Below are 13,691 nucleotides of genomic sequence, written 5' to 3'. Positions count from 1 at the left end.
TGCAGTTTTAAAGTTACTGCCTAAGATAGTGAAATAAGGCTAACAACATTATCAACTATTTAAATATATGGTATCTCAAGAATGCATTGTATTTGGGAAATTCCAGAGGTGTAGTTCAGTAGGCTGCATTATAAGATAACCTTAGGGTGACGGTGGTAAGACTATAGAAACCAGAAAATGTTTTACCTTGAGCTAAGACTCAAGATGGTTCTGGTGATGTTTTATCAACCAGCAAATCTCTGTTGACTTGGATCTGTTGTAAATGAGCTTTCTTATTTCACTTATGAAGTAAGACTTATGAAAAAATGCGTTATTTTAGTATGGGAGCCACACTTCTGCCCTCATTTTAATTTTATTCCATTTAGTTCGGAAATTACTATGTTCGGCTTTTTAAGTTTCCTTTTGCAGCTTACTTCACTATTCCTACCTCAAATTCCACTTGAATTCAAATGAGAACTCTTTTAAAAAGAAAGGCAGAAGGAGGAGATGGAGAAAAATTTGGTCTGTTGATTCACCATCATTTTTGGAAAGAGAAGGGAAATAAGCTACCTAGAGCCCTGTTCTTTCTGAGGCTCCTGAAGCCAGAGAAACAAACACCTCTTGAAATGGTGCTGTGTAAACCGCCTATCTATGGATCATTCTCTCATTGATCGCTTGCAGCTTAGCTACTGGGAAAAATCAATGGGAGAGAGGCAAGGTCATCCGGCATCAGGTTATCTGCATGAGAGGGGGAGGGCTGACCACAAACAAGCACAAACAGCCTCCTGACTCTGCCCTGGGCCCATCAATCCCTCCATCTGATCTAATGTAGCTACAAACCAGATGGGGGAAGACACAGTCTGGCAAGACATGGAGCCCCAAGTTCAATGTCGTTACACTGCCTCCTGGGACAACTCCTACAGGTCACCCTTTAATGGCAGAATTTCTGAGGACTGATCTTTCCCTTGTCATGCCTCCTCTTTCACCTCCTGGAAAACATAAGTATGTATCAGACACTCGGTTCCGCAATTTTTATATATGTTGATTGGTTGAATTTTCACAACAAGCTCACTTGAGGCAATGGGCCCCAGAGAAGTGTGTGGAAGTCACTGATGAGTGGTCGGCCCTACCCTCCTTGCTAGACCAGCACTTTCTGCCTCATTTGGCACCACACCAGAAATATCTGGCGATTATTAAGAACAATAATGACAACACAATGACAGACTAATGCTGGGCTGTCCCCAGGCTCACCCATTCAGACTCTGCAGGGTGGGGCCAAGACTTCCTTTCCGTTCAAAACTCTCCCAGGTGATGCTAATATGCAGCTTGGCTTGAGAACCCCTGTGTTAGACCATGCTGCCTCTTCAAAGTGAGAGATGAAAACAAGAGGGGAAAAAAAAAAAAGAAAAAGGATTAAGACTAACATTTGTTGAGCCCCTACTATATACCAAGTGCTTCATTTTATCTAATCCTCCCAAGCAACTAGAAAAGCATTCCCATTTTACAGATTTGCAACTTCTGAGTTACTAAACCAGAGAGGTTAATTTCCCCCGAATCTCAGAGCTCACAAGTGGCAGAAGGGAGATTTGAACCTGGGCCCGTGTTCGTGTTACTATAGCACGCAGCTAAGAAGCACCCCTCCAGCCCACACTGAAGACTCGGGAGAAATCAGGTGGGGCTTGTAAGAACTAGAGCTCAGAGCGCGTTAGAATTTCAGTGCAATGAAACTGCAAGTTACTGGAGGAGAACCACAGGGCAGAAACACCTGAGCGGAGAGAGGACTACATGGTACATCAGACCAGAGAAGAGGCAGAAAGGAAAGAGGCAAAGGGTGAGGAAATACTAACGTTACCCTTACCGTCCTGATTCTCACAAGAGCCCAATGAGCAGGAGCTATAATCATCTGCCTTCTGTAGACGGGGGCTCTGGGGGGGTCAAGCAACACCCCCAGGTTACACAGCGGGTAAGCGCCACACTACGCGCTCAAAACCCAGCTCCAGGGTCCTAACTGCACGAGCTGTCCATTGCCCACCACTTCTCAAAGGAAGAAAAGGAAGAATAGGATTATTTTGTTTCGCGCTCAGAGGCAGGCACTTTACATTCATTATCTCACAAATCCCAATAAATTCAACAAATAACTTTGTCCTTGAGAGGCGAATATGACCTCCAACTTGGGTTAAGGAAACAGGTGGTGATGGTTAAACCACCTTGCTTGAGGTCTCAGCGAAGCTGCAGCCGCCGTTGCAAACCCGAGGTTCAGTGTTCGAGCTCTGACTCAGCCAGTTCCAAATCCATGTCCCACAAGAACAACGCTAAAGTTGGAAATAGTTTTAAAATACTAAAGGCCCCCAAAACACAGAGCAACGGGCTCTAGGAAGGAAAAAACAAAACATGGGAGAGCACTGAAATGGATTTCATTATGTTGACTGGAAATTGGTTTATGACTGAATGAGGAAATACTTTAATTTTGTTTGGCCAGGTAGGAACTGTGAACAGGCAGCAGAAAGTGGCTTAGAAATAAACATTCTAAACAGATACCAGATATTCTCATCTATCCTTACTGATTATTTGAATTTAGGCACAATCATCTGAAGAGAGAGTAAAGAAGCTGTATATACAAGCGCTCCCCTTTGTGCCCACATGGAACTATGAAACCGCCAACAGTGGTTCTCATTTGATTACACCTGACCTTGAAAACTCTGCTGAAATCACTTTCTTTGATCACTCCTTTCACTCTACAAGTCTTGGCACTATAAGTTCTATTTTTTTTTTTAAAGATTTTATTTATTTATTTGACAGAGAGAGAGATAGGGAGAGAGGGAACACAAGCAAGGGGAGTGGGAGAGGGAGAAGAGAAGCAGGCACCCCGCGGAGCAGGGAGCCCGATGCGGGACTCGATCCCAGGACCCTGGGATCATGACCTGAGCCGAAGGCAGACGCTTAACGACTGAGCCACCCAGGCGCCCCTATAAGTTCTATTTTTAATTGAACTTACTTTCGAAGTTACAAAATAATGTGGTTTTTTTTTTTTTACAAAATAATGTGTTTTTTTTTTAAAAAAAATAGATTTAAGAAAAAAGAAGTAAAGGGGTAAACCTCAGAACCATTATCATTATCAGATGGATAGTCTTCCAGGTCTTTTTTAATGCATATACAGACATGAATATACCAGTATTATAAAAATCATTTTTTGCCCAACTAGGATTAAATTCTTTGTTGGATAAACAGCATTGGTGTATTTCATTCCTATAGGAGCTGGAAGAAGAGATCTTTTAAAAACAAAACACTTACATTTCAGGCCCAAGAAAAGCGTAAAGCAGAAACATCATTTTAAATGAGAGTTAAAATACTCTTTTCTCGATTTGGAGCAGGAAATAGAGGAATCTGATAAGGAGCATCATCTTATAGCCCTGCAGCTCCTCTTAACACCCTCACATAGAGTAAGCTTTCAGTTAGTACTTCTTGAATGAATGAGAAATTGTCCCTTTTTATGGTGGTTTTATTTTGGGTTAAATAGTGTCAATACCAAGAATAATAGAAACAGATGTGTTCACATGTAAACGTTGTAAAGAGTGCTCCAAAGAAAATGACAAATCTTATCATCATCCATTTTGGATTATTCAAGCCAGAATTCCCTTCCATTTTTACTGCAAGTGACATATAAAATTAGTCCCATTCCTTTTTACCACTTTTGAGCCTTTGAGACAGCCCCATCGCTCATCACCTGACTTTTCACGCATGTTGTGTGCACACACGCATGCTTTGTTCTCAGATGAATTGTGGGCTCTGCAAGGGTGGGGAGGTTTCTGTTGGTTTCTTTTGTATTCTCCCCAGCGCTTGGTACATGTTCTGCACACAGTGGATGTTAAATGTGTGTTGACTTCAGTGAATATTGTGACTATTAGTTCGCGAGGGCTGCCATGACGAAGTACCACACACTCTGAGTGGCTTACGCCACAGAAATTTGTTGTCTCACAGTGCTGGAGGCTAGATAGATCTAAAGTTGAGGTGTTGGTGGGGTGCTTCAGTTCTGAGGGCCCTGAGGGAAGCATCTGTTCTGGGCCTCTCTCCTTGGCTTGTCTTCTCCTTGGGACCTTTTGAGTCATTTCTCTTAGATGTGTCTGTCTCTGTGTCCAAATTTTCCCCTTTTTCATGAGGACACCAGTCATATTGGTTTAAGGCACACGCCCATGACCTCATCTTAACTAATTATAACTGCAATGACCTATTTCCATATAAGGTCAGATTCTGAGGTACCTTGATGTATCAATTTTAGGGGGACACAATCCAACCCATAATAGTGACCTCCCACAGAATCATGAAAATTCAGAGTGTTCACTCTGCCTACCTGATGCTTGAACTCTCTTTGCCCAAGCCAAGAAGAACATGTAGAATTTTAATAATATTTTGTCAATAGGATTTTAGGGTTGTTTTTTGGTTTTTAATGTGTCTGTGTATGCTTTCCAGAATGGTTCCCACTGCCTAAGCCTCAAAGCCTTCAGAATGTCTGGAACAGGTAAGCACCACCTTGGAAAGCTTCTCTTAAAAGCAGGGCCTTAGTCCCCTGGACCTCAGTCCACTGAACACGCAGCCCCTGAGCACCTGGATCTCTGGGGGCCATGGGGCCCAGGAAGATGCCTCCGGGAGAGCCAGCCACCTGTGAGTGTGTCAGTTTTTCTCTATGAACCATTTTACTTTCAGTGAGTTTGGTCATTAAAATGGTTTTGTACCCCTCAACCATGCCTGAGGCCCTGAGAATGAGGGAGTGTTGGCCTGCAAGAAAACCTAGTGGGTTTATTATTCTTCAACACAGAGAAACCAAATAACATCATTGAGTGGCTATTGGAGGGGGGGGCAGCTTGATTCATGGAGGTCATGCTTTCCCAGGCCCTCTCCACGCAGCCTCGGCTCAGACCAGGGCAGACTTTTATTACCAGCTTTCAACAAATCCCTAGTTTCTTTTACAAAGTAAAACAGATAATAGAGACATTCCCGGAATAGTTAGCTAACTAAGCCGTGCCAGGCAACCTCAGGGCTAAGAAGAACTCAGTGTTTTCGGACAATGACCAATTACAATAACCAGTATTATTTGATCTGAGAGTAATTAGCCGAGGCTCTGTTCTTTTTGCTTCAGTGAGGAGGCAAAAAGGGCAGTGAGGAAAACGTCAGAGACAGGGGAAACAGCTCAAATGTCAAAGAAAAACACACCCTTGCAGGTGGGGAGAGGGGAAGAGATCCTAACTGAACGTTTGAATGTTGTTCTTCCCTGAAAATGTGGTAGGGTTTAACCCAACCGAATTTTGTTTGATTTTTTCATGCTTACTGTTCACGTGCTTTAAAAAAAAGCCTCCACGTAGAGTGAATATCAGAGCACAGAGAGGTCAGATCATAGAGCTGCGGGCTACCAAGGACCTCTTATTGGGAGGGACAGGTCTCCTCAGGAGGGCTATGCTCTCTGCTCTTAACTGCAGGCTCACTGTGTTGCCTGAAACCACCCCCCATGTTTTGGAGACAGGTTCCCCGGAACCGCTGTTTCCCCTTTCATGCAAGATGTACAAACTTTCTCTGGCCAGCCCAGTGAGGCTCCCTAGCCCCAGCTAGAGATATCTGGATTTTGGCACTGCTCTCAGGCTTTCTTCCATTTCACTATTGGCTCCTAAAATAAACGGTAACTGCAAACCTGCAAACCACCTCAATACCCTATGCAGCTGCCATTGGAACTGTTGCATGGGCCAAAGAAAGTGCCAGAGCCTCCTGCTATCACCGCACCAGCCCTTCCTCCTGGGCTGAGCAGGACTTGGATGCCCTGAGTATCCCTCTGGCTTCTCTGGCCACACACAAGAGCCGCGACCTCCGCCCACTGCCTTGTCCCAGCTACCCCTGTGCCTTAGCTCAGACTTCTGGCTTCTCTTTGCTCACACCTTCGAATCGAGGATGATGTCTACAGACGTGCTGCCTGATACAGTAGCCCCTAGCCACACGGGGCTATTTAAAGTAATTGAAATTAAATTTTAAATTTAGTTGCTCAGTTGCACGAGGCACCTTTCAAGGGCCCGATAGCCACAGGCAAGTAATGGCTAACACGTCGGAGGGGACAGAACTAGAATATTCTCATCATCATGGAAAGTTCTGTTGGACAGCACTGGTCTAGATGATCCCATGAGAAAATTCTTGGCTCCGAGAAGGACTTTGTCGCTGAACTAACGCTTGGTGCAATGTTTGCAATGTATTATTTCATTTATTCCTCATAAACCAAAGTCCTAGTTCCAAGAGGTGGAAACTAAAGTTCTAAGAAGTGAAGTAACTTGGCCACAGTCACCAAGCTAAGTAAGGTGGAGCCCAGATCCATCTGGTACACAGGTCTCTGTGACTTTGTCAACTGAGTCGGGTTGCAAGAGTGATGGATAAAGAGGAGCTGAGGTATCGCTGGCTTTTCCACAAGATTTCTGCAAGGTACAGAAGAACCGTGCGTGGGCCATAAATACACCTCAGGGCAATGCCTGGGGTTTGATGGTGACCCGATTGACATGGGCTAGTAAGTGCACATTCACTTGTCAGATTGATTGGAAGATAATGGACAGCTTCTTTGATGCTGTTTCTTCCTAGCGTTGGATATATTTCTTATTGTGGGTGCCTGCTTTACCACGTCTTAAACTGGCAGCATTAAAAAAATACCCACTCTCCTGGAACAACAACAAAAAGATCATTATTGAAAAAAAAAAAAACAAAACAGTGATATTTGAATAATGCCTGCAGCTTAGTTCACAATGTTGTGCCAATATTAATTGCTCAGCTTTGATCATTTGACTATGGTTATGTAGAATGCTAACATTAGGGGAAAATGGTAAACGTATAACTCTGGGGACAATTCCTGCAATTCTTCCGCAAACCTAAGATTACTTCAAAATAAAAACAAATTGAAAAATTGGGGAAAAAACTAGTGCCCACTCTATCCCTGCCCTTTTTCCTCTTTCTATGGATCTAGGGGAAAACAACAAAGAACCCAGGTGAACTGATGATGACCAGCCTTGCGCTGCAAACAGATAACTCCCTTCCACTGGAAAGGTAAATGGCAGTGGAGAATTTTATACTCAGAGCCAGCCTATGCCGGGAAATCAAGGTTACTGCCTCAAGCCCCGGAGAACCCACCAGATTTTAGATGTGTCGAGTGATGGCCAGTGGATGGAGCTTCACACAACCACAGCGCCTGATTTTCATTTTTTCTTATTGTTTGTGTTTCTATTCTGGACTTCTAAAATTAAATGTGGATGTCCTCACACCCAGCACTTCCTGTAGGATTGATTTACAATTTTAATTCTTTTTGCAACTTTTATGAGCCACGAGGTCTGTGGCAATTCAGGGCTACTGGAATAAATTTGTTTTCCATGACACAGAGACAGGAACTCTCCCAGACTGCTGGTGGAAGTGGAAATTGGTACAACTGGCTAGTATTCTTAATCAAAAACTTGAACATGGTGTATGTCCCTCAACCCGGGGATTTCTATTCTCAGGATTTATACTAAGGAAATCACTGTGCAGGTGCAGAAAATAGATTTCTCACTGAGGATGTCACAGCATGATTTTAATGGTAGCCTCTCGCAACCCCCAACAAAAAGGAAACAACTCTGATAAAGTTCTGGCTATGAAAATTATGGTATGCCCACATAACAGAATGCTATGCAGCTATTAAGATTATATCCTAGAAGACTGTTCAAAGTCCTGGAAAGATGATCAAGATAGTCAAGTGGAAAAAGTACGTTATAACAACATGTAGAGTATGATCTCCCTTTTTTTGGTAAAACAAAAAATATATCCACTTAAAAATAAAGGACTAAAGAAGAAAAACTGAACATCAAAGCAATAGTGATCATCTTTGAGTGAAGGGGCTTATCTCAGAGTGATTGGATAGTTTTCATTTTCTTTCTCTGCAATTTGTAAGTGTTCTACAATAAATATGTATTGTGTCGGCAATGGAACACTTTTTGCTTCTAGGAATGTTACTAGAAGGAGGGATTCATAAGAAGATTTTTTGGTCTTTATTAACAGACTCTCATTAATTGGGTGGATGGGTTCTCCTAATTCTGCAAGATGCTCCTGGTGTGTTTACTTTTTAACATCACAATCCTAACACATAATATTTTTTTTTCAAATTTTTATTTAAATTCTAGTTAGTTAACAGATAGTGTAATATTGTTTTCAGGAGTAGAATTCAGTGGTTCATCACTTACATACAACACCCAGTGCTCATCATAACAAGTGCCCTCCTTAATCCACATCACCCAGTTACCCCATTCCCCATCCACTTCCCTCCATCAATCCTCAGTTTGTTCTCTACCATTAAGAGTCTCTTATGGTTTGTTTCCCTCTAACATATAATATTTATTAACATCTAGCCTATGTGGAAAGGTGCTGGTGGCAAATTAACTTTTGTTAATGTCACTTTTCATGCCAACTTTCATTTCCAAAGTAGTGGTTATAACCAGTGAAGAACTGTCCTAGCAAGAGTTAGAGGAGGTGGCAAATTATAGAAATGTGACGATAAAGGCAGTGGACAGTAAGCAAGATTATAGATGGCAGAGAGAAGCAGAACAATACAAACATGGAAGTAAATTAGCATCTGTGCCCAAAGAAGCAACGTTTGTATTCCTGGGGCTCTTATCTCAACTCCCAAATGAGAGTGCAATATGCCAATCACAAGGTAGAGATCATCAGGGCTCTTGGCCAGATTGGGTGGTCCCACTCTAACTGCTGCTAGTAAAGGCTCATATTCAGGAGGGCACAGACTTGGTTTATACAGGGAAGACCAACATGCACTTGGCCCATGGGAGGAAGGAGCAGGAGAAACGGGTGGTAGCAGTCATAGCCTAGAGGCCATGAGACTGGAACAGAATGCTGGCACCATTAAAAACCTTGATATAACCTGGAGGGAAGAGTTGGTTTAGTTGAAAAGGAAAGTCCTAAAAAAGAAGTCTTCATATTGCTGATCAGTGCCTACTCTCCTTTCTTTCATTTGCCTGGTGGGAGTGGCCAGTTCTTCTTAGATGAGTCCCTACTACCCCCGTGAGAAGTTCCATCAGCCCTCCCTGGCTTTCCCAGCCACCCGACATAACCATAGGCTAAATACAAAGAGTATGTGTGCCATGCTAACACAGATTCAAAATAGGTCCCCTGGTCTTCCTTGTCCAATGAGATTGCAGCTCCTAAGCCCTGTCTACAGAGCAATTCTGTAATGATTCCATTATTGTGGGCCAATGGGTAGGAGTGTGTGGAGAGAACCAACCATTGGTTGGGGTGGGATTGTGGAGGTGAAAGCTGATAGATGCATTGCCCCCCACCACCACCATCAGCGCCTACCCACCCACCCACCCCCTGCAGTTTCATAGAGTGGGTTCACCCCACCCCTTATAGCAAGGGTGGACTAGATAAAATTTTTTTCACAAGATTTTCCATGAATGTCCCTCCAGATTGATATTAGGTCCTAGTGATCTATACCACCTTCCCCACTCCAAACCCCCCTTTCATTGGCCCCAAAAACCTGTGCCTGGGCAGGGCACCCTGGATGGAGAAAATACCTTCCGGCCTTTTCTCAGGCCGCAAGCTAATGAGTAGGCCTCCACCCCATGTTCCCTTTTAACTAGCTGGAAATTGGCAAGAACTGGGGATTTGCAAATTTTCCTCTATCTTAAGTCTATGAAGCAATGACCACTAAGTTTGAGGGTAAAGTTATCTGTTTGTAGAAACAGTTTTATATCATGGGAATCAGATACCTGAAAGTTTCTTAGGTAAATCTTATGCAAAATTTAGGCCACTTACATCTCTGGGCCAGGATTTCCAGCATCACTGCATCATGGCACCCGGGAAGGGGAAGGGTATCAGTTCTTTGTCGATTTAGGTTGGTATGTATATTCAACATTAAATAAGCCCATTTATTTTTGCTTAATTGGGGATTTGCGTGGCCGTGCAACCTAATTCTGAATGTCAGACATCAGTCCTGTGGTTAATTGCCTCCTGCACAGTTTTGTGTCTCATGGCTTTCCACTTGTAAACCCGACTATGGGCTCTAGAGATAGATGTATTTAAATGATTGGCACTAGATTAGCAAAGACTTTCAAACGTTGTAAGTAAATAGGAAAATGAAGACTCGCAAGTCCTGCAGGATCAGCCCCTGCCACCCTTCCAGCTTCATATCTGTCCCCTCTCCCCCTTGGTCCCAGGCCAGCCACCTGGCCTTTCCTCTTCTCCTTAAACTCGCTCTTCTCCCCTCATCCCCGGGGTCTGTATGGTGTACTACCTGCCTCTCCCCCACCCTCAGCACTCAGCTCAAATGCTTCTTCCTCAGGGAAGCCTTCCCTGACCAGCTCTTCCCACTCTGAGTCAGATATCTGGGACTTTTCTGCACACGTACTTATGAGTCTCTATGATAATTTGGTTAGTGTCCGACTCCTCCCCTAGACTAAGCTGCCAGAAGGCAGCGTCTTCCCTGTGTCTTCCCGAGCCAACCACCTACCAGCACATGGTCATTGTTCAACTAATAGATTTGCTCATCTCCAAATTTACAGTTCAACACAGGTCAACTTGAGGATTTGTCCTTACTGTAACCTGGGCACTTAGCTATCTCTCTTTCTACGCTCCATTTCAGGGGGGACCAAGAGAGCTTCTTAGGTAATGCCCTGGGGGCTGAGCTGCAGAAACACTGTAAATAAGGGTGTTTTCCACCCAAGCTTCACCCTCCAAAATTACCTCTTTCCCTCCCTCTCCTCCAGGATGCTACGCTTGCAGCCCTGGGACCCTATATCCAGTTGGGCTTTTCTGCTTGGTGGGCACTGTCCCTCAAGGCAGTATCCTTAGTTACACATTTCTGCTTCTGTAATTATATTTCTGGGTCCTTTATGTATGTATACATGGTACCCAGAGCCCATGGGGAGGTGGAGGCTGAAGGAGAGCATACTGAGGATAGCTAAGAGTTCCAGTGGGTTGGGGGGCGCGGTATTTTTCCACTTGCCATCCACTTTGCTCATCCCAGGAAAATCCTACTTGAAGCTCTTCTAGCCATCTCCTTCTCTCTACTTTTCTTCTTCTGCCCTTTATTTTTCAGAAGGGAGGCCTTTGGAGAAACTATTTTTCTCTTGCATTTTTCCAGGTTGGGCAGGGTTCCTGAAGCTGAAGACCTGGCCTCCCAAATGCTGAGAGGCTTTCCTAGAGACCGCGTCTCTGCCCAGGAGGCCCTGGTTCATGACTATTTCAGTGCCTTGCCATCTCAGCTGCACCAGCTCCCCGATGGTGAGTGAGGGACCTGTGTGTGTGTGTGTGTGTGTGTGTGTGTGTGTGTGTACATGCACACATGTAAGTCTCAGGGGCTAAGTGTTTTCTCCGAGCACTGGGGAATCATAGTATTTGCAACCAGAAATGAGCTTAGGAATCGATTTACCTGGGAGAAGCATGAGGGGACCCAATCTTGCCTGAGTTTTCTATGAGAGTCCCTAAAACTCAGAAACACTGGTGGGTTGAGGTGACACAGACCTCCTTGTAACAATCCAAACATTTCACGTAGACACTCTTAGAAACTGGATGAGATGAAAGTTGCCTCTGAGTTGTTTGTTTTCCCTAGCATCTGTCAGGAGAAGCAAAACCAAAGTTTGCAACAACCCCCTTCTCTCTCTAGAGAGAGTAAGATGATAGGTAACATGGAGATGTCACAAGAGGAGGCCGGGCCTGTCTTGATTGGTAATTTGATGCTGCTGAGGGAAGTGCCCGGTGGGGCGCTGGGGGGAGGGGCACGTCCTCCCAGGCCCAACGCCCACGGGGAAACACAAGTTACCCTGAAATCAGCCTTGCGGCCTGGGCCTGAAGTCATCCTCCAAATCTGAAATCTGCTGAGGGATCATGTGGCTGGAGCTCTCCTCATGTTTCTCAGAATGTGGCCAGGAAGGGCTAGGCAGAGGATGTGGGCAGTGTGGTCATGGCTTGGCTGTTTGAGGGGGACCATCCTTAGGTGGGGTGTCTTTGAAAAAAGTCACCATGCAACTGAAAACAAGTTTTAGAAGCCCTATGCAGGAGAAAAGAAAGCTAATAAGGAAGGTGTAGGGGCTCGGACTGGGAAGAGGGCCCTGGGATGGCATGTGGGGTGACAATGAGGATAGAGTGGGGAGCTGCTGCCTAAGAGGCCTAGACATACAGTCTGGCCAAAGCCTCCAGGGTCTGCAAATGTGACTCCACTGTATCTAGGACATTGTCCTGCCACAGCCCAAAGCTCTGAGTTTGGGACTTCTTGAGGCATTTTATTATTAAAATGAGTTATTTAGGATCTCCAAAAATAACCATGATCATACAACTGGGGTTAATGTCTTACTTAACCCTGTAGGAAGAGTTAGTCATCAGGATTTATTAAGTTGCCATTAAGTGTCAAGAACATATTAAGTGCTATAAAAATTGAGGGAAAAAAGAGGCTTGTCCTTGACCTCAAGGATCCTATGGCGTGGGAGGAAAAGGGGGTGAGGAAGAGGAAACAGGGCACCCTTGTACACATATTAGCACAAATCATATCTAAACAGCTAAAGTCTGTGCATAATCAGCTACAGATGTTGAGAGAATATGTGTGTGCTAAGGGCAGTTCTTTGGAGGAACTAGAATAATGCAACTGAGAGAGTTTGGACTGGAGGTGAATCCGGGTTGGAATTTGGAAGGAGCCGAGGAGCACTATTTGGCACATGGGTGGAACAAAAGATATCCTAGGCAACCTACAATTCTTACTCCCTTTCCAGTACCTCAACTCCCACTGTACCCCCGTGCTCTCCCCTACTCCCACCCCAATATACTGTTCCCAGTCTAAGCCCCTAGGTCCCTCTTCAGCTTTCTTCTCTTGGGCCTAGGACTTCTAACCACCACTCCAGGCAAACATACGCATTCAGGAGGCACGCACACATGCATACTCACACTCACACGCTTACACACTCACCCTCCCTTCTCTCCACTTAACGAGACCTCCCTCACTGGCCCTCCTCCAGGATCTATTATTCCACATACTGAGAACCACTGGGGACCTTGAAAATGTCCTGGACATAAGCTTTGACCTGATAAAAAGGAATTAGCAAGAAACAGCCACTGTCCAAACTAATGTGTTGTTAGAGACTTGGGTTTTGATTCTTCCTGGCCATCTGAAGCAGAGCCACCAACTGAGGGGCTGTGTGTGTGTGTGTGTGTGTGCGCGCTCACGCACGAGCACGCACGCCCATGTGTGGGTGTAAGAGAGAGACCCATCTGTATTCCTTCTCTGTTCACCCAGCCACAGAGCCCAAATCTACTTTGACACTTTTAGAAAAATGAAAAGATGGAATCTTGCAGGAGCCTGCCTGCGCTGGGGGGGAGCCGAGGAGTGCTCACAGCAGGAGGGAAGTTGACTTTTCTTTATACATATAGGGGTTTTTCCATGCAGAGTTTAAATTATGCCTGATAAAAGGAGTTTCGTGGATGTTTCAGTTCTTTCAAATTCTCCTGGCTTCCTCCCAATTAAATGAGGTTTGTCAAAGCCACGGGGCTCTGCTGCTGCTGCCGCGGCCGACAAGCACTTCCTGCAGCGACATCTCGAATCCCCGAGGGAGAAGATGAAAGGGCCAGCGCCAAGAGACAGGGAAGGGGGTGGCAGGACTGGGTGTGTGTGTGCATGTGGGAGGGGGTGCAGAAATAGGCTTAGAGACCGACCGACAGAGAGGACG

At 44.8% G+C, this 13,691-nt stretch overlaps 1 protein-coding gene across 2 annotated transcripts in view; it reads left to right on the top strand.

Annotated features, from left to right (window-relative positions):
* The window catches only part of CDK15 (cyclin dependent kinase 15), an 80,217-nt gene that overhangs the window by 53,960 nt on the left and 12,566 nt on the right, over nucleotides 1-13,691 (top strand). For both annotated transcript variants that reach the window (XM_081813883.1, XM_081813882.1), the window contains exons 11-12: nucleotides 4,447-4,495; nucleotides 11,120-11,259. In XM_081813883.1, coding sequence (XP_081670009.1) covers nucleotides 4,447-4,495; nucleotides 11,120-11,259 — 189 coding nt within the window. The remainder of the gene's footprint in view (nucleotides 1-4,446; nucleotides 4,496-11,119; nucleotides 11,260-13,691) is intronic.

Source organism: Leptonychotes weddellii, chromosome 3, assembly GCF_054177405.1.
Source record: "Leptonychotes weddellii isolate Sample4059 chromosome 3, ASM5417740v2, whole genome shotgun sequence".
NCBI lineage: Eukaryota > Metazoa > Chordata > Mammalia > Carnivora > Phocidae > Leptonychotes > Leptonychotes weddellii.
This window is presented reverse-complemented; position numbering and strand designations above follow the sequence as displayed.